Source organism: Stegodyphus dumicola, chromosome 6 (genome assembly GCF_044657685.1).
Source record: "Stegodyphus dumicola isolate Sdum_Otavi_A_Nest chromosome 6, ASM4465768v1".
NCBI lineage: Eukaryota > Metazoa > Arthropoda > Arachnida > Araneae > Eresidae > Stegodyphus > Stegodyphus dumicola.
In genome coordinates this window covers 145681437-145704338 of record NC_140773.1, presented here as the reverse complement: position 1 = coordinate 145704338, position 22902 = coordinate 145681437, and the positions used below count along the sequence as shown (strand labels likewise).

Here is a 22902-nt window from a genome sequence, read left to right as displayed (position 1 = left end):
ATATATTATTTGTCTCTAGGATCATAATATTCAATTTCTAGTTTTTAGTTAAAAAAAATTATAAAAATAATATCGCGCGTGTCAAAGGGTTAAACATTTCTTTCAATGCGTGCATGCGTAAAGCATACATTACGCATAGCCGAAATTAGAAAACTGCAACCAGAAAACTATTTGCTGTGTATTCGTGATTGCGTGCTCTTTACGCACATGCATAAAGCTTAAGGTTTGTGGCCTTGGGGTCCGGATTATAGATAAATCCGGATAATGGACGTCCAGATTACGGACTTTGTACTGTATTAAAAGAGTAAAGTTTAATGAAGACTATGTAAACTTCATAGTAAAATATAAATAAAACTAGCTGATACCCGGCCCCTTTGCTGGGCACACTATCTGTTTAAATGTGAACCTAGACTTCTTATATGGATGAAATGTCTAATTTTGAATCGAAAATTAATATATTTTTTTTAAATTTAAAGTTGGGAAATATAGTGCCAGTCAGTGAATCTGTCATACACGGATTTCCCCATCACCCATGAGGTACTGCATATTGGGATGTGTCCCCATTATTTAACATGCCAGGATCCCCAGTAGGCCTACATCACGAAAAATTGCGAACATAAAATTAAGGTTTATATATATTTAACTGTTAACATAAGTTTCATGAAAATAAATGTTATTATCATTGTTATCAAATATTTTAATCAATTATAATTATTTGTCCTTGATTTTTTATGTATGACAATTTTTATAAATAACGAAAACATATTAATTTTTTATCACAATAATTTATTTCTTGTAATAATACTTATTTTCATGAAACTTATGATAAAAGTTAAATATAACTATTATGATTAACCTTATCATTTAACACATCATTCAATAAATCCCGGAACTAACTAAGAAAACAACACCCATTTCACAAAATTAACATTTATTCATCAACATAATCACCATCAAGAGCTATGCAATCATTCCAATGCTTTTCTAACTTTTCAATACCATGCTTGTAAAATGATTTGTCCTTGTCCACAAAATAACCTTTTTGATATCAAACAGCCAGGAGTTGTTGGGGGCTAGATCTGGGGAGTATGGTGGGTGGGGAAGCAGAATGAAGCCCAACTTGTTTAACTAACCAGCGTTTGCATTGACTTGTGGCACAGGGCATTGTCTTGATGGAAGATGATTTTTTTTTCATGTGCGGTCTTTTTTTGCGATTTCATCCTTCAGACGCACCAATAAATCACTGTAATAGGTGCTATTGATAGATTTTCCCTTTTCAAAGTAGTCAATTAAATTATACCTCGTGCATCCCAAAACACTGATGCTATGATTTTGCCAGCTGACTGCTGCATTTTTGGATGCTTCGGATGGCTTTCACTGGCTGCACACCACTCAGCCGACTGCCACTTCAACTCCATTATTTAAATAATGGATGTGAAATAATGGATCCATGTTTCGCCCATTGTTACATACCGAGGCAAGAAATCCTGTTTATTTCAAGTAAACAGTGACAAACAGCTCTTTGAATTGTCTACTTGTAGTTGGTTTTCTTCCATTGTGAGAACATGCAGCACCCATTTGGAAAAGACTTTTTCATGCCCAACTTTTTATGCAAAATCGTACATGCACTTCCAGTTGATAAGTTTACCATCTCAGCAATCTCACGAACTTTCACTTTGTAGTCATTCATCACGATTTTCAACACCTGTTTCACATTTTCCAGAGTGACTGCTTCATTTGGCCTACCCGAGTGTGCGGGCATTTTATAGCATTTACCTCAAAATTATAATACACGACAGATGCAGAATTCAAATTTTGTACAAACTGCGCATAAAAAATATAAAACATCATCCCATTTCAATGCTGAGCTGATGTAGGTATGAATCAAATTTTCTTAATAGCTTCAGACAGCATAACATATAACTATTCCTATCAAGGAACAAATGCTGAAAATTACAATTTTAATAAAAGTTCATTTTAGAACTTAATTAAAATTACTGACCAGTTTTGACTCATCTATGTAACCCTGTGAAAGACAAAAGGTTGATAATTGAATATATTTTTAATTTTTTTAAATTAATACACATAAATACTTGTTTCATAAAAATACTAGAAAAAAGAACTGATTATTTTTAAGATAACTACTTAACCACCACATGACTTTCTTGTATGGAATATTAAATTTATGCATTTGTTCTGCATTTCATTTAAGCTTATTTCCTCAAATTTGATTAGAGATATATTTCTCATTCAATTAATTCAGTTCTCACTTCAGAATATGGCAAAAATACATAAAACCTCAAAATATCCTTATTAAACATTGTAAAATATAGAAAAATATAAACAAAATATTGTTAAAAACAATTTTTACACATAAAATTAGAGTTTCTAAACAAAAACAAGCAATTCAGCCAGTGGGCAAGAAGACAGATTTTTCAGTGCACAAAACTGAAAGTTTCCTTTTGGTCCCACACGGCAAAAATACTGAAGGTGCAGAAACTGACTTAATTCACTATTCTGCTAACTTTAAAATATAGCCACTTAAGGAAGGTGCAAAACTAAACGCTATAGAAGTCCTATATACAAAATTTCTATGCTCTCAGGCTACTTGCTTTGAGTTACGCGAGATACATACACACATACAGATATCATGAAAAGAATTTCTTCTGTATCCCTTTAAAAAGCTTTTTGCAACCCGTTTGGGGGAAAAGAGTCCTTTACTTTGTCCTTTCGTATAGATGTCATGCAAAAACATTGCTAAAATGCATTCGATAGTGGTCAAAAATACGACACCCAAAAATTTTTGTGATTACTTCCTTCTGATGTGGACACCACGACTTCCTTGAAGAGCCCACTAAATTATACAAATTTTTTTGCTCAAGTTATTTCCGTGAATTTCATTACAGATACATTTCTCATTCAATTAATTCAGTTCTCACTTCACAGTAAGGCAAAAAAAAAAAAAAAAAAAAAAAAAAAAAATACATAAAAACTCAAAACATCTTTGTTAAAAATTGAAAAATATAAAACACCAAATACAGTTAAAAAAATTAAAAAATTACAATTAAAATTGGAGTTTCGACGAAAGAACAAACAATTCGGCCAGTGGGCAAGAAGACAGATTTTTCAGTGCACAAAACTAAGAGATTCCTTTTGGTCCCACATGGCAAAAAAACACTGAAGGTGCAGGACTGACTTAATTCACTATTCTGCTAAGTTTCAAATATAGCTCCTATGGTAAAAAAATTAGGCTTAGCCACTTAAGGGAGCTGCAAAACTAAACACTATAGAAGTCCTGTATAGAAAATTTCTATGTTCTCAGGCTACTTGCTTGTGAGTTATGCGAGATACATAAAAACATACATACAGACGTCATGAAAAAAAAATCCTTCTGTATACCTTTTAAATGCTTTTTGCAACAGATTTTGGAAAAAAGAGTCCTTTACTTTGTCCTTCTTTCTGTACAGATGTCGTGCAAAAACATCACTAAACTGCATTTGAAAGTGGTCAAAATGGATATTTTCGTTGAAATACGACACCCACAAATTTTTGTGATTACTTCCTTGTACAAGAATCTGATGTGGACACCACATCACTACCTTGACAGCCCATTAAATTATACAAATTTTTTGCTGAAGTTATTTCATTACAAATATATTTCTCACTCAATTAATTCAGTTCTCACTTCGCAGTAAGGCAAAAATACATAAAAACTCAAAACATCTTCATTAAAAATTAAATATAAAGCACCAAATACAGTTAAAAACAATTAAAAAATTACAATTAAAATTGTAGTTTCGATGAAAAAACAAACAATTTGGCCAGTGGGCAAAAAGGCAGATTTTTCAGTGCACAAAACTGGAAGTTTTCTTTTGGTCCCACTTGGCAAAAAGATGCTGAAGCTGCAGAAACTCACTGAATTTACTATTCTGCTAAATTTCAAATGTAAACAAATGGCTGCTCTGTTAGGCTAAGTCCCACTTAAAAAAATTTTTACATTTTCATAATTCTATAACTACTACATGCAGATTAACTAAAGGCATAAAAACCTTAACTGGAACATAAGAACAATATAATTGAATCACTTACAAATCTAAAAATGGACAGTTTACCAACATTTTATCTAAGAATAAAAAAAACTAAGCTCACTGCATCGAGTAACAGAATGGGTATATATATTTATATACTTTTGGTGTAGCTGATTGCAACTGAAAAGGGAAGCACACAACTATATGTTATAGTAGTTCCACATACAAAATTTCAATATTCTGAGGCTAAAGCTAGTCATTTTTGAGTTATGCAAGACACATATATATGTACATACAGACGTCGCGAAAAAATTATCTTCGAATCCAATACGAATTTTACAATTCGTTTTGCAAAAAAGAGTCCTTTATTCTGTCCTTACATTCATATGTCACACAAAAACATCATTAAATTGTATTTGATAGCCATCAAAACGGATATTTTCGTTGATATACGATACCCAAAATTTTTCGCTATTACAATACTTCCTTTACTTCATACGGAAGTAAAAGGGGGATTCATTATGTTAAACTCTCTATTTTTAATACTAAATTTTAATTTTTTGGTGAGGTGGAGATGCAAGTATATAATATAATTCCTTGGGCCACAACAAAAGTTTGTTTATTTAAATACAAACTTACTGAAATGTACAGAATCAAGATGAGCAGACAAAAAATTTATGGCAAATACTGGTAGCCAATCGAGTTAACATTGTCCACACATAATCGTATTATTCTCTATGTTACCTTCACGAATAACTTGGGAAAATTAATGCTCAATGGTTCTATACACTAGATAATAAGGCCCTTGTATTTAGAATGATTTTATTCTTTTAATTCATACAAAACATTTTTTGTACTCATCACATTAAAAATACCTATTTTTTTAATATTCCCCTCTATGAAACTCGCCAAAGTTGATGACTTTGTGAATTGGCGAAAATTGTTTGTTTGGATGTTCCCACAACATGTTGGTTACTAATTTATTCATAAATGCTTACAAATTTATGATGACAATGATTGCAAATGATAGCATTTTATAAGATATAAAACTTTTATGGTGGGGAAAAAAATAGCCATTATCACTATATGATGGAAAATTCTGATCAGTGAAAGCACATTAAAATATAAGGTTTGTAAATTACCCATGCACAGTTTGCATATGAGAGTTGGCTAATGTTACATGTATACTAAAAAATGTGCCGATGCGGCAGTTCTCCTGAATGTTGAAGTCGGGGATGCAAAAACCAGAAAGTACCAAAAGGTTATTATTACTTACACTTAACAACAATTAACATAATTAATATGGTGAAAAAAACATTACCTCCAACAATAAGATATACAACAGGAAATGCATTTTTTGCTTGCATAAGTTGCCTAGCATGTCCTTGATGAAATAAATCATAAATTCCATCAGCATACACTCGGACTGGTCGAGGAGCTAAAATTAAAAATTATAAAAATAATTGTTAGTTAATAAATTTCAGGATAAGCTTTTTTTTTTTTTTTTTTAAATTTCTATGTCAAGTCAACATACACAAACAATTTCCTCTTTCAGTTACATATGCTAACTAAATACTTCCAGTGAGAAATATACTTTTGCCACCAACTTTTTTCAATTGTAAGAAAATATCAACTAATGTAATACTAACTGACAATGTCAGAAATATTACCAAAGCAACTAGCAGTTTAAAAAATGATGAGTTACCTCTCCTGCTAAAAATGTTTCTCCCGCAAATTTTTAACTGGCAATGAAATTCCATAAGGGTCACATGAAAACGACACAGATGGGAACAAAAGTAAGCAACCTAATTATTATTTCAAAAGTAACACCATAATTCTTAATACACATTTATCCTACTATGAGACAAGATGGTAAATGTCATCATGGAAAAGTGTTTTTGGTTGCCCACGGAACCTCTTCGTCTGAAGCACATTGATGGGCACTAAGGCCTTTCTTCAGGGCTCCAAAAATATGGAAATTGCAAGGAGAGAGATTTAGACTGTCAGGGATCTGTATTTGATTGCCCTTAAAGAAAAAAGTTAACATGACTTCCCACAGCTGGCTTTGCACGGCTTTGGTTTTTTTCTGTTGGGGTTGAAGCCATTCACTTTCTCTAACACTTGCTCCCTGCCTTAAAATGATGGCACAAAATTTCATCAACTCCATTACCATTTCATGTTTAATGCCCAACAATATGGGACAGGACACAATATTCTTCATCATGATACCATTCCAGGTGCTGCAGTGATATTTACATTCTATTCAACTTAAGCTACTGTCAGATTGTAGAGAACTCACTGCACAGATTTCATGGAACTTATGATGCTCTGTCAAGATGGCATGAGTGATAGTGTGACTAATGCCCAACATGAGCCGAATGTCTTCAACTGTCTGCCATCAGTGGAAGACATTCTTTGACAGCAGCATTCACTGCAGCAATGACAGAAGGGATAATGACACGATGATCACATCCTAGCAGACTGCTGTCTTTCAGTGATACCTGAACTTCTCGTTATCATTTATTCCAATAAAATTCACACGTGACATACTATATTCACCTCACACAGCAGACATTCGGGCATGAATTTCTCTTCCCGACACTCCTTCTGCAATAAAAAAATGCACTATAGCAAGCAGTTCCTCTTTCCTGGCCTCTTTAGTGATAGTACACACAACTCACTGATCTAATTTCAAGCCTGTCTTAACCCCTTAACTGCTGTGGGCGTATATATACACCTTGCTCAGCGAATGCATTAACTGCCCTGGAATACTATCACTTGCTTTGCGTAGCTACCAGTAAATTTATTTGCAAAGCTTTGGAATGCAATACCACAATGGCCTTGACAGTTTATGCGAAGGAGAATATTTCAGAAAAGAGGACAGGAGGAATTGAGAGGGGGATGTTTCTGAAACGGTGAAAGTAAAGACTGCACGATTATTGATCGTGTTGTGTTTCTGTTTGAGCAAAACATATTTTTTTATTTTGTGTCTTACGTTTTCGTTTACTGTTTGTAGTAGGTGCTTACTAATATGTCCGACAGTGATGATTAATGACTGAATGGTTATTGCTCTGTTTCTGTTTGAGTAAATCATATTTTTGTTTTATTCTGTATCTACGCTGCCTCCATGCTTTCTATTTTCGGGACAGCCAGCAATAAAGAAAGATATAACGGGTTTTTCAAACCCATTTTTCTTTTTTGAATTATTTTTTGATGAACTGCTCGTGCTTCATATTATTTCTGAAAGTAACCATTTTGCAGACTAATATATGTACCAACATCCTGCAAAAGAAAAATCGAGAATAAAATCATGGCATCCAACCAATTCAGAAAAAATACATGGTTTTTTAGGTATACTGGTTTTACACGGTATAACACCGAAACCTGACATTACACTTTAATGGCCTAAAAATAAATTGATCTGAACTTCATTTTTTGTGATGTTTTTTATTATACTTTTACTCTAGACATCAAATCTTGCATTTTGATTTTTTCTTTTATTCTTTATTTTGTGAAAGTATACAGTTTTTAGACAGGAAAACTTTTGCTTATTTTCCCCCTAATACATCTCATAACTATGCGCATATGTGTAAAACAACAGTAGCACTGGGGAGTGACTCTTGTATGTTTCCTGCAGCAGCTAAGGAGTTAACAGACAAATGACACAATGGTGAGCTGTTCCTTCCCGATTCCTAATAGCACAGTGCTTCTATACACAAACCTACCTGTGTTACCAAATTCTGCGCCATGCTTATATAGTCTGTCTCATTTTCATTCGACAGTCTCTTATATATGTTAGCAGTTCATTATAAAGATCATAAACAGCATACTTCTTAATTAATACTTGTGCTTCCTTCATTAGTTTGAAGGCCAGAAGACAAATATTTAAAACAAAGCAACTATTTTCTAACTTTCTTTTCAGTAAAATTCATAAAAAAATTCAAATGCAATATAATAATTCACTTAAATTTTAAAAACTTTCTTGAATAAACATAATAATTATATCATCAATTGTAAAACATTATAATTTTGTTCAGATTTATAACATGTGCATTGTATCTTTTATAATCAAAACAGTGAATTTTAATTCTACTGCTTAGTACTTGAAGCTTAACTCTTGCAAGAAATTTTGGGCAACTTTTTCTCTACATTGTAGTTACAATTCAAAATAGAAACCTTTTTTAACACATCAATAGAAATATTCTAATACTAAAAAACCTATTCTAGTATCTGAAAACAAACAAGATAATACAGCTCCTCTGAAAGGCCTAAAAGGTACGACTGCAAAGCCAAAATTATATAAATCAGTGGTCTCAAACTCAAAATTGACCACAGGCTGCATGCATGATCTGAAAACAGCTGGCTTTTTTTCTAACAAAATCAAAAATATTTTATTAACAAAATTAAAAAAAAAAAAAAAAAACTTAATTTTTAACTTATTGAAAAGTATTTTTCAAAACATACATAACCGGTAATAATAATATCGCAAAAGGAAAAAATTCAAACTTGTACAGTACAAAGTCCGAAATCCGGACTCATCGGGACTTATCCGGACTCATCGGGCGATTCCGGATTAGGGATTTTTCCGGATTATAGATCAACAATTTAAATCTGGTAAGATGGCATGCAGAAATTATACAATTAAAACTATGAAATAAAGAGCATTTATGATCTAAAGGGTATCAAATTTTATAAAAAAAAACAAGCTTAATATTTATTTATTTACTTTATTAAACATTTCCTTCAATGTAAGTTGTTTAAGTTGCTTCGTTTTTGTGCTAATACTTTCTCTTTAATTCTATAAACAGACATAATTTCTTGTTCACAGTTACAAAATTCCACTGTTCAAGTCCTGTAATTGCTGTGTCGAGAATGCTGACTAACTTGTTAATCAAAATTTTTTCATTTTCAATAACCTCTCTGTTGCTTTCTTCACTATCGGTAGCAGTATTTTCTGGATCTAGAACCATACTACAGATTTTGCCGTCCGTTAATTGACTGATGACTGGGGCATTGTTTTCACAATGAAAACTTCTGTTATATCAACTTCATTTATTACCACTTCTCCACATTTCTTTACAAAATCCAATAACTGGAAAATTTCACCTTTAGTCTGCGATATCCGAAAAACTTTAAATTCACGGCCATCATCTTCATCGTCCTCACCATGAAATATGGTAGCTGGCCATTATAAAATAATTATTAAATAAAATTATGCAAAGCATTTTTTACGTAAATAAATTATGCAAAGCATTTTTTAACGTATCTGGAGACACATCCTCCTATGATCTTGCGATGCTCCACACAGCAGATTTTATGCTAAAAAATTTCAAAAAGTCGTGAATATTCTTGCCATTGTTAAAGAAATTTAACATAGATTTTTAAAATGCTACTTGACATTTGCATTTCAGCGCATACACTATTCCCATATCCATAGGCTGAATGATAGACATACAATTTGAAGGGAAGAATAATACAGATACATTATCTTTCACTAAAACTTTAAGTTGAATCGGAACTATTTTTGAGTCATCAGGTAAACCAACTGAATTCAAATGTTGCTGAGCCTCGGGTATAAAATGATTTTCTAACCAATCATTCATCAACGCTTGTGTCATTCATGCTCTTTTATCTGTGCAATATATAACGGGGAAAATCACTACTCCTTTAGATGCTCGAGATCATGCATGTTTTCCGATTACAAAAAGTTTGCACTTGTGCGTTTCTGCAGCATTTGCACATGTCAAAATTGTTAGTCTCACTTTGGAATCTTTGACACCACGCATGCGTAACGCATACAAAAAAAAAGGTTTGTGGCTTTGAAGTCCGGAATTTAGATCATTCTGGATAATGGACGTCCGGATTTCACACTTTGTGCTATATTAATTTTTTGGAAGTCTAAATTTGGTACCAGCAAGAAATTTCTATTAGTTATACTTTGTAACTCAAATATACTGTCAGTTAAACATTAAGTTTTCCCACTGGCATTTAACTAAAATAGTTCTAATATGTTTAATCAATCATAAAATAATTTAATTAAATTGAAAAAAAATTATGAATACTTTCTTAACTTTTCAGACAAAATATTTTAAGTCAGACAAACCTAGAATAAATAACAACACTTTAGTCTCTTTATCTTTTTTCTCTTTAAAATTTATTAAAATTTTCTTTAATGCTTAAATAAAAATACATATGTTTGAATGAAATAACTATAAACTTCTTTTATTTCTTATTACAGCTTGACACATGACGGCGTTTTAATTTTGATAAAGCTTGTACCTAGGAGATTAGAAATTATCTTCTTCACAGATTATAGCTACTCATCATTCAATCGGTTTTTTTTCTTATTAATTTTCAACAGTGAAAAAAGCTGATCACATATGAATGTATTCCAGAAGAAAGAGATTATTTTAAATAAATACAAATACATGTTAATAAAATCTGTATCCCTGAATCTGAATAAGATTTATATTGCACTGCAAATTAGTTAGCTCCATTTATAAATTTTTTAATATATTATTCACGGTATTTTTTAATGGTAATAGAAATAATGTAAACTTAAAAAAATTAAAATCTTGAAATCTTTGTGACATATTTGCTACAAATTCATACATGAAATATCTTCACAGGCTACATAAAATTGCTTTGAGGGCCACATGCAGCCAACAGGACGCCAGTTTGAAACCACTGATATAAACAAATAACACTTGTCACCTGTTTGCCATGCTAAGTGACAGAATTCCCACAAATTAAGGCTGATAGCCATAACAGCAAAAGGAGAACCATCCTGCTATTAATAGTACTGCGTGCTTACGTATTAATGAAGACACTTTGGCATAATTTGGCAATTTTGTACAGATAAAAAGGTAAAAGTTACTTGTCAGGTACAAGTTGGTAGTGTCTGCATCTTTTTCTTTTTTTTAAAGAAAACTTCCTAAACTATCAATATTTATTGTAAACTGGTAAACATTATCAACAAATGAAAAGAAAACATATTTTAGCAATTTAAAAAAAATTAACTATTAAATAAAAATTACGTAATAAATTAAAAAATAAAGCACTTACATTCTTCAAATCTTTCTGTACTTGTGTTATTTTTCTCCCGAAGTACACAGTGATCTGTTTTTTTGCTTTAAAAAAAATTACAGATTTGCTGAGACTTGCTTTCATGCAAACCTCGGCAATAGCGGCTTTAAAAAAAAAAATGCATTTCGCCGTTGTTCTCTTTACTAAATTTTCACCAAAATTCTGTATTATTGCAGAAATTTTATCGCAGTTTGTTCTATTGCTGGCAAATTATACAAACTTGTATTTTGAAACTAAGCTTTAGACAAGAAATATCACGATTTGTTTTTAAAAGCCTTTGAAACTCAAAATCCAACCAAAAAAAAAAAAAAACATATGAAAATGGTGGTGTTGTTTCACTGACTGTTAAGAGCAATGTTTCCAGAAGAATGGTTACGCACGCATGGTTGCCAGAGTCTGACACAATCTGAAAATTTGGCGACTTCTACTATGGTGGTTACATTAATACCCAAGTACATAGTACTAACTTAGAAGCCAAACAACAAAAATCAGCGTTATATTTTCAAATTTTTCACAGGACTGCAGCTGAGGATGATGATTCGGTAAAATCGTCGAAACTAGTCCTGTGAAAAATTTGAAAATATAACGCTGATTTTTGTTGTTTGGCTTTAAAGTTAATATTTGTTCAGAATGTTATTGTATCTTAGTTACTATAGTATTGTTGTAGCGATAGAAAACACTGACAGTAAGTACATGCTTCATAAGTTTTGGTAATAAACTTCATAAGTGCTAGTAGATGACAAATACAAGCTTTGAACAATTTACCTGTGCCACTTTCAGCCATTTCCTTGGTAATTTTTATTGAATAATCACAACGATCTCTTTCTGCCATTGCTTCTGGTTCATCGTTGAAAGGAGCAGGGCGATACAAAGCCTATAACAGCAACTGCAGATTATTACACAGCAATATAAAATACACAATAAAAAATCTAAAATAATACAAAATAGCTTACAGAGCTGACTGGTCTATTTGGATATAATGTTCTTTGTCCATTTGTGCAATTACTTTTAGAACTATTTCCTAAACATGCTTCAGCTCGTGTTCTCTTTCGAGTTCTACAGTGCTTTTCCATACCATTTGATCTACAAGATAAAGACAATTCAACAGAAACATTAAGTGGCAAGATCAAAGTACATTGAAAACTTTGAACAGTTTCTGAAATTTATGAATTATACATAACATTTTATTATTAAAACCCTATTTCAGAAACATAACATATTTCAGTACTTCTTTGTTATAGCGGCCCCCAAACGTATTTGGGGATTTTAGATTTGTGGCAAGATGTCGGCTATAATTTTGCCAAGCTCGTGAAACGCAAATGTAAAATTAAACAACACAATATATAATAATAATAATAATAATAGTACTCACATATAATTTCTTACGAATAATTTTAAGAATCCTCATCTTTATTATTTTAACATATGTAATCGTTCCAATCAACTGCAGCAATTTCATATATATTCAGCTGTTTCTTACAGCATTTCATGGACATCAACTCTTCTCTGCCCAAGAACATGTAAATAGCAATGATAAATGATATTCAAGGAGGCCCTTCTTATTTTTGCAGTTTATTACATTGCCCTTCCAAATAGTTTTATTGTTAACATAAAGCTCCATTTAGTGGCCACTTTCGTGTACTTGTATGTCAGATAAAAGACCTCTTTCTTGAAAAAATGATATGGCTTCGCCTTATTACTTGGTAAATTAATGATAGTTAACTTCATATACCCCCCCCAAAAAAAAAGAATATATTTTTAACAAAAACACAAATTTGAAAACCTCATCAAAAATAGATAATGTAAGAATATGCAGAAAGAGCAAAAATGCAATATGGTTCTGATATCCAATTACATGGGGAACATGCACCCAGATTTCGACAAGATACCTGGGTTGATTAGTGATTCAAGCTTATAGGCCGCTTTAACAAAGAATTACCTACATTTTAGTAAAATACAGGGTAAATCAAAATAAAAAAAAGGGCCAGGATTTCACAGCTTTACTATTCAAAATGTAATTAAGGTATTTATTCAAAAGAACTGTAAAATGTAACATACGGAAGTGTTTTTTATGGTTGAGTATCATGCAAGCAATTCCATTATCACTGTCCAGTGTCATTTCTGAAGAAAATATGGACAAATAGGAAGAGGGTGATAAATACTTTATTGCTGCTATTCAACACAAGAGAGAGGCTGGATTATGCAAAGGAAAAGCAACAGGTCATCCATCAGTGAGAAATTACGTATTTCAGCGCATTCAAGACAGCTATGTGAGAAGTCGTCAAAATATATACTGAGCTGGATGACAATTGGGTGTACCTCAGAAAACTGCATGGAGATTCTTGGGAAATGTTTGCAGATGAAAACACATCATTTGCAGTTCGTGCAACAACTAAAATGAGAAGACTTGGCACGATTATTTTTTGATGATACACTTCTAACATCAATGGAAGATGATAAATTTGTTTAGTGCTCAGTGATAAATAAAATTAGCATTTTACATTTCCTGACTAGTGAACATGAACAATATAAGAATTTAGGATATTGAGCATCCACACACAACAGTGCAATATGAACACGATTTCTTGAAGGTTGTTTCACACAGTATCCTATAAGAAGATCTATAGATACTTTTTTCCTTTTGCTGAAAACACTGTGAAAGGAATTGTGTATCTTAATATGCTCCAATTATGACATCTGTTGCAGATACAAGATTGACCTGCCTAGCTTTATTCTGCAACAGGTTGGAGCACCATCAAATTTTCTGACATTAAGTGAAGACCATATGAGCATTTGCCCTAGACAAAGCATTGTTACTTTAGCCACCATGATCCCTGGATCTCCCCCTATGTGATTTGTGTTGTGGGAGTTTGTAAAGGATTATGTTTGTGCTTCCAGGTCTAATGATCATGACTGCTTTGAAAGCTTGCATCACAGCTGTTATTACCAGCAGTGACATGCTACACAACATTTGACAAGACTTGCATCATAGACTTAATGTGTGCCATGTAATAAAGGAGCTGTTTACGTACCTCGTATTAGAACGGCGCCGACATGGATGACGCAGTTTCAACTTTAAACATACTTAGTAAATTCAGTCGACTTTTGGTGTATTTAAATCAAACTGAAGACATTTAATGATATAATATTCACACGTAAACATTTAGTAATAATTCAGGAGTACAGATAAGCATAAAATAATAATTATAACTGTTACAGGCCAGCTACGCTTTTAGTGACCGAATCCTACGAACGACAAATCTCAAAAGCGTGTTGTCAACGCAGGGCAACGAAAAGGTAGAAATTAATTCGACAGGCGTGGAAGTGAACATACTCTCACCCTATCAGGTTTAGTCCTGATACACAGGCAACGGTGAAAGTTTATTAATTCCTCTTTTGAAAACACCAGTTTTAGTTTTGACAGTGGCTATGCGAGCTAAGTCATCCTTGCCCGGATGGACATCGATGATCCGTCCTATAGGCCAAGCTAGCGGTGGAGATCCATCTTCGATGGTAAGAACCACCGTGTCGATTTTTAGATTGGGTCTGTTGTACTGCCACTTGGATCTCTGCTGAAGCGAAGTCAAGTATTCCTTTTTCCATCGCTTCCAGAATCCCAGACGTAGATTCTGTACAAGTTCCCACCTAGAACTCCTTGTGCGTAAAGTCTGATGGGTATCTGGAAAGGAAGTTAAAGTATCACCTGTAATGAAATGAGAAGGGGTTAAAACATTAATACAGTCAATATCAGTATCGTTCATGTAAGTAAGTGGACGTGAATTCAAAATAGCCTCGATCTGGGTAATTAGTGTTGACAACTCTTCGTAGGTTAAAAGAGTCTCTTTCAATACTCTTCTCAGATGAAATTTCACTGAGCGAATGCCGGCTTCCCATATTCCTCCGAAGTGGGACAAAGCAGGCGGTATAAAATGACATTCAATAGATGACTTAGTTAGTTCTCGGGAAACCGATTCCGTTGCATACAAGGAAGACCAAATCTGATTTAGCTCTTGTAGTTTTCGGCATGCTCCCACAAAATTGGTACCGTTGTCACTGTAAATGTGCCGTGGTGCACCGCGACGTGAAATGAAATGTCTAAGTGGAGCGATAAACGAGTCTGCCGTCAGGTCACTGATTGCTTCTATATGCACAGCTTTAGTCGACAAGCAAACAAACAGAGCTATATAGCCTTTCGTTGTTTTAGAGCCACGACCCTTATTAAATTTCATGGTAATCATGGTAATTTCATCGAAAATTAATCAAAATCTCAAAAATATCTTTTTGTAATTTCGGACCTACCCCTAAAAGAGAATTCAATGATATACCATTTTCAGATTTGCAGGATGCATCAAAAACTACTCTTAATTTTGTTGTTGTGCTAGAAGGTTTAATTACCGCATAATGACGAAGATAAAACTTTTCTATATCTGATCTGTTAGATAAATCATCATTAATCACAGTCATATGTCCTAACTGTTCATATTCACGTATGAAATCTTTATACTGTTTTCCAAATTTTGGATTATCTTTGAAATTTCGTTCCATGGAACGCAACCTAGAAATTGCTGCCAGTTTTGAATCACCCAACTTCAAATGTGATTTATAAAATGGAAGTTTTACAACAAATCGCCCATCTGAATTAATAGCATGAGTGTTTTGAAAATGTGATTCACAAAATTGTTCCTCAGGTGTCAGAAATTCCTTTTTCCCAACATCGACGATATCCTCCATTTCCCAGAAACGTTTAACTTCGTAATCAATATTTATATTATCTTCTAACTTTATGAAGTGTGCATTTGCTGTTTTTGGGCCTTCCATATTATTTCCGACCTTCCCAGCAATCACCCAACCGAAAATTGTATTTTGAGCTACAGGCTCATTTTTCGAACCATATATTTGGCCACATCTTAAAACGGAGAAAAATAATCAGCTCCTAAAATCAAATCAATTTCTTTGGGTTGAGCAAAATTCGGATCCGCTAACGGAATTTACTTGTTCACTTGTTCCGACATTAATCACTTGTTCCGGCAATGGCAAAGTTAACCTGTCCAAAATGTATGCGTTAACATCAATTACTTGATTATTTAACTTTGGCTGAACTTTAAAATCAACAGAACCATGAGTTTTGGAAGCTGGCACTCCGCCAATTCCACGCAAAAGTAACCTTTGATTTGTTCTTTTTAATCCTAATCTTCGAACAGCTCGTTCAGAAATAAACGAACTTTCACTTCCGGAATCCAATAATAATTTAATTTTGATAGTTTCGCCACTGGATGAAAATGCGAGTGTGAGAACTGTAGGCAAAATCACCGAGTTGCAATTTTGAATCGTATTACTGACAACTACCTGACCTTGACCCTCGCATGATTCATTCGAAATTCTCTCTGGAGTGCTTTCATTTTCATTTGACGCTTTTAAAAGCTGTACGTTGTTAGCTTTAATATCTTCATGCAACAAACTATTATGCGTTTTTGAATTACACAAATTACACTTTAACTGTGAATTACAGTTTTTGATTAGATGTGAATTTAAACATAAAAAACACAATCCTCGTTTTTTCGCAAAGTTCTTTCTAGCAGTAACATCCAAATTCTTAAATTTAACGCATTTATATAACGCATGAAGTTTGTTACATTTCGAACATTTAGTATTACTAAATTTAGAATTCTGTAATGTTTTAGAACTAACATTGCTACTTTTATCAACAACTTTAGCTTCCGCTTCTTTATTTATGATAATTTCGAGAGAAGAACACCTTAAATTTGAAAATTCAAAAAATGATTCCAATGCAGGAAAATCATCTTCCGCTGTTTTCTGTGCCCGTAACTTTCGAGTTTCTGAATCTACCTTTTGAAGCAACATAAATATTAACCATGGATCCCTAGAAGTTGCTTCATCACCAAGAGCTTTTAAACCTCTGATAACTTCATTGGAAGTATCAGCTAATTGCCGTAAATTAACATTATCAACCTGTGAAATACATTTTTGATCCATTAATGTTTTAATTAACGATTGTACGATTTGTTTCTTTTTATCGTACCTAGCGAGCAATTTTGCCCATGCTTCTTCATAAGAATTATTTGATAACGGAATATGTTTAATTATAGAAGCTGGTTCATCAGCAAGAGATCCGATTAAATACTGAAATTTCTGTATATTTGATAAAGAAGTATTATGCACTGTTGCAACAAACAAATCTTTAAAATTCATCCAGTCATTAAAGTTACCCGAAAAAATAGGAATATTTAACTTAGGTAACTTGAAGTTACTAATATTAGAATTTCCTGTAACATTTGGCACATTAGCCACATTTAATACATCTAATAAATTTTGATACTGAAGTTTCAAACCAAAATACCTCGATTCAAAATCTTCAATTTCTGACTGTTCTTCTGGTAATTGGGCATCAAATTTATCAAAATCTGAATAAATCCTTTCTAAGCGCTCCAGATGCAAAATTACTTCATTTTTAGATAAATCGGAAGAAATAGTATTCTGAAGCCTTGTGAAGGCCGCTTTTGCCCTACCACGCAATCTAATGACAGTAGCTTGATCCATAATAAGTAATCGAAGTATTCAAGTTCAAAATCAAAATCAATACAAAATAGATATAAAACCTCAAGAATCAAATTTAGATGTAAATCGAACTAAAAAATCACTTATCTGTACTTGAACTGCAGACGAATTCTTGATCTGATCTCGTCGGTGTGCCTCCAAAATGATGTTTACGTACCTCGTATTAGAATGGCGCCGACATGGATGACGCAGTTTCGACTTTAAACATACTTAATAAATTCAGTCGACTCTTGGTGTATTTAAATCAAACTGAAGACATTTAATGATATAACATTCACAAGTAAACATTTAGTAATAATTCAGGAGTACAGATAAGCATAAAATAATAACTATAACTGTTACAGGCCAGCTACGCTTTTAGCGACCGAATCCTACGAACGACAAATCTCAAAAGCATGTTGCCAACGCAGGGCAATGAAAAGGTAGAAATTAATTCGACAGGCGTGGAAGTGAACAGGAGCGTATATTGAATATTTTTGAGGACTACATTCAAAATGTGATTATAACACCTCTACATGCATCCAAGCAATGCCATCTAATATTTTGAATGCTACGTTCATCTAATCTTGTGAATATATACATTAATTACATTTTGCATTGTAAAGCTTTGAAATACTAGCATTCATTTTAACTTATCTCGTATATAACAAAGTTCATTTAATTTTCAAGCGGTTTCTTCTACTTGACAATCTAACACTGCAAAAGAAACATGTTTTCAACTACAAGCATCACTCCACAACTAATCTATATCCACTAGACTTTTCTATACTTTGAAAAAAAAAATTATTAATATAGTACATGCCGCTTAATGTGATCACAGTTACTGTTATCATTGTGATATTGATATCAAATTGCCAAAGAACCCACCCATTTGCTCATCAAATCGTGAGAAATACAGTGGAAATACTTATTGTGATCAAAGAATCAGTTTACCGTTATCAAAATGTTACAGAATATATTTTTTTTCCCTTAATATTTAAGTAGCCAAATAAAAGACAAAATTAACAAATAAGGTCAAAATAGAGTACAGAAATTGGGAAATCTCACAGATATGTCACTATGTAAAGTACCAAGAGTTGGGATTTACAGTGATGAAAGAACATTATTGCCTTGAAATGACTGTTAAGAGGTATTTAAACTTAAAACATAGGGATATAAATGCAATGAATTGGATGCTCTATATCTGACGAACATGTCTTGCACCATAATCTGAGAAAAGACAATAAAGAACCATTTTCAGCATATTAGTTTTCCAATAAATGATGACGTGGGTGGGGGGACTGAACTAAAAACAAATTCTCCAACAAATATATTTTAACTGTTGGATGGATATTGAAAAAAACTTAACTTCCAACATTGCTGACATATCTGCCAGTTGCTTTCTGAAATAAATCCAAGCACATCATGTGATAAACTTTCCGAAGAAAAAAGATGATGACGAAATTGAACTTCTTACAAATGAGGAAATGAGGGATACCCTTTGAGTATTAAGACATCAGGAGTACACTATCAATCAAATAATTTCCAATATCATAATGAATATCAACAGTTCATAAGTTAACTTTTACATAACAATTACACATGATTAACTATTAATGACATTTTCCCTCATTAAAATATTGCAAAAAAAATAGCATTTATATGTTTCTAGTTACATTATTAGGTACTATTCGGTTTCAAGGGCCGTAAAAAATCGCCAAACTATTGTTGTTGCCAATGCTGCCAAAAATAATTTCGACAACCCTAATAATTGCAGCAAGAAAGGAAGTATAATAGTCAATAACTATTTAAGATTGATGTTTTAATTTAGATGCCTTAATATATTTATTTATTATTTTATATTAAATTAGATGCCTTAATTATATGAAAGGTTAATTTCATATAATACTTTTTTATTATTATAATTTATATGAAAAAGGCTAAACATGACTGAATGAAAGCATAAGAGTAAATAACTATTTCAGATCATTATTATAATTTATATAAAAATTGCTAAACATAACTGAATGGATGCCTGCATCGCTATTTCGCTACCGACTTATCGCTAAAGCATAATTTCATCTCGTTGGTTGTTCAAACATAATTTTCTATAATGAATGATGCCTTTTCTTTGAAAATATTCTCGGTAAAGTGCAGAATCGCTCAGTTATTTGTTTGCCGCTTTTTATAAGAGTAAAAACAATTGGATTTTTGTCAATTTTCTTTTACTTATCAAGTGAAAATAGGTCGATGTGTACATAGATAAAGTCAAGGGTGTGCACAGTGCCATTTGTGCAATTCTAGGATTTTTTTAAAGTGAAAATAGGTTGATGTGCACATGGATACCGAGTATATGCAATTCTTAAAAACGCGTCAAGCAGTGGGTGATCCTGCACTTTACCCAAAATTCTATTGCCGAGTTTTCGTCATGGGCAATTCCAAAATTGTTAAATCCATAGGATATCAAAAAAGGATTTAAAAATTAAACTAGTATTTCAATGGCGTCTTAAGAAATATAGAACTATATAAACTTACGCAATCTGAAATCGGCGCATACGCTAGATTTAGCGCACTGTTAAATGGGCGCGTTTGCTAGATTTGGCGCTTTTGTGCGTACATTTTCGCTGAAATTTTTTTACGGCCCTCGAAACCGAATGAAGTCAAAAGTCATTAATTCGGACACCCATAATCCGGAATGATCTATAATCCGGACCTCAAAGCTAAACTTTCTGCGCATGCGCCGCGTTGACACATGCGCATACACAGGTGTTTACGTAGGCGCGTAAGACCTTTACGACTGCGCAGAATACGTTTTCGCGTGGGCATTTTACGTATAACAGACAGTATAAGCTAAAATTATCTAATTATCTATTTCAGTTAATGTTGATGATTGCATTGTACCTTAATCTTCGAGTTGGATCCGGGTTATTATTTTTTGCAGACTGTAAGAGCAATTTTATAAAAGTAAACTTGAACTTTCGATTATGTCAAATAGAATTTCCGATGCTGGAGCTCCCAAAGGATCTACAAAACGAAAGTATGTTTCAATGTCCATCAAACAAAAAGTGGAATTGCTGCAAAAAATGGATAAAGACATGAAGAAGGTGACAGAGAGGTTAGTGAAAACGAAAAAATTTCGATTGACAAGTTAGTCGGTATTCTCGGCACAGCAATTACGGGACTTGAACAGTGGAACTTTGTAACTGAACAAGAAATTATGTCTGTTTATAGAATTAAATAGAAAGTATTATCACATAAAACGAAGCAACTTAAACAACTTACATTGAAAGAAATGTTTAATAAAATAAACAAATAAATATAAAGCTTTTTTTTGTAAATTTTGATACCCTTTAGATCATAATTGTTCTTTATTTCATAAATTACGGTTTCATATTTTTAATTTTAGAATTTCTGCATGCCATCTTACGAGATTTAAACTGATGATTTATAATCCGGAATTGTCGAAGTCCCGACGAGTCCGGATTAACGACTTTTGACTGTAATACCCATTATTAATTTACACTGATATTTTCAAAACTATAGTTCTCCTCATTTAAAGTTATCAAAACAGTCATGGGCTAACATGGTCACATTAAGTAGCACCCACTGTAATCTTTAATGTTAATAAAATGCAAGCATAATTTTCATGGCAACTGTAGTCCGTAAAATTGGATAATTAGCACAATGAAACTTGTTTTGGGTGACTACCTTTGAAAGTAATCAGACAATTAAATAAAAGCAATGAACATCACCAACTGTCATGTTCTTTTAAAGCAGCTATTCCCCTTCCCCAAAAGAAGACCTAAATCATCTGTAATCATTAGCAGTCATTGGCTTTACTGTATCCCACATTTTCTAAGATAGTAATTACTTATTTACCTTTTCAGTACACAAAATATATAATACTTTAATTAAAACTTTCACATGATTTTTGCAATGTGTTTAGAAAAGTAAACGCTTCCATTTCAGGTATCAATGGTGCAGTTACGGGTGTTAAAGAAAAATGCTATAGCAACCATCACTAACGCAACAAGAGATTTTATTCGTATCTTAAAATTTTTTGTTGTTCCAAAAATAACTTGCATAATGCTAACTTTTAATTTTGTAAACATTATAAGTTTCCTTAACTATTATGATTTCCCTTTCATCCAACTGTATATTTGTTCGAAAGTTCTTTTATGCTACTTCCTTATTAGCTTCATTAATACAATTTCTAAATATTATGATAAGGCTTCCTTAATTTGTACTTCATAATTTTTTATCTAATGCACATACAAGAATTATGTCAGTTACAAACCAATCTTAAAGAAGCTTTCTTCTTTCCTTTTCTCCCCCCTCCCCTACCTTTTTTTTTTTAACAAATTTTGTTTTCTTATAGATAACAAATAAAGTACAGTACTATTAAATTTAAATAAAAGATAAAGAATTAAAAAGCAAAATAAGAACAATAATTTTAAAATACATTTCTAAAAAGAAAATTCCTTAAATTCTTGTTCAGTATAAGTGAGTGTCTAAATAAGCGGACTGAAGAGGTTAGTGTATATTTTAAGGTGCCCCTTGGATTATCGCCAAGTTGTTGTTTCATTTATCACCAAATTTTTTTCATTTATGGTAACCTGAGTAGTTGAATGTTATGGAAACTCCATTATGACGCTATTGGTTGTGTGATTGCAGTGAACCTGTATGATGGGAAAATATCTATAAGCACTTATTTCTGCATTGGATGTCAGTTAGGAAGTATGTTACATATTTTGTGCTTTGCATCATAAAATGGCTGCCGGTGGTAAATTGGGTGTTGGTGGTATAGAATGAGAGAGCAGGTTTTTTCCCCCCTCCCCCTGAAGTGGTTGAGGACAGAAAAAAAGAAACTTTGCTGAATGTAATTCAACAGAATGTTTTATCTGGAACAACAATCTTATCCAACTGCTGGAAGTCGTACGATTCGTCTTTTTGATAATGGCTTCGTTCACTTCTCAGTAAATCATGCAGTGACATTTAAGGATCCAGAAAGCAGAGTTAAGGAATTTTGTGTGCCACAGACTGAAGACACAGAAATTTCTAAATATGGTAAGTCAATATTTCTTTTTGCAGTGTGTATATGCGATAACATACATTTCCTTTTTTATGTGTTTTCATTGTGTGATTTAAAATGCAGTTTATTAAGCTTCAATTGACTAAAAATTTTGTTCAGTTCTGGTGATGAGTAACTTTGTTTTAACATTATACGACGTCA

General features: G+C 32.6%; 1 protein-coding gene across 3 annotated transcripts in view; it reads right to left on the bottom strand.

Annotated features, from left to right (window-relative positions):
* LOC118204317 (choline-phosphate cytidylyltransferase B-like) overlaps positions 1-22902 on the bottom strand; it is a 107877-nt gene that overhangs the window by 58505 nt on the left and 26470 nt on the right. For all 3 annotated transcript variants that reach the window (XM_085818962.1, XM_085818963.1, XM_085818964.1), the window contains 3 exons: positions 12068-12197; positions 11880-11988; positions 5350-5466 (listed from right to left, as the gene is read on the bottom strand). In XM_085818962.1, coding sequence (XP_085675088.1) covers positions 5350-5466; positions 11880-11988; positions 12068-12197 — 356 coding nt within the window. The remainder of the gene's footprint in view (positions 1-5349; positions 5467-11879; positions 11989-12067; positions 12198-22902) is intronic.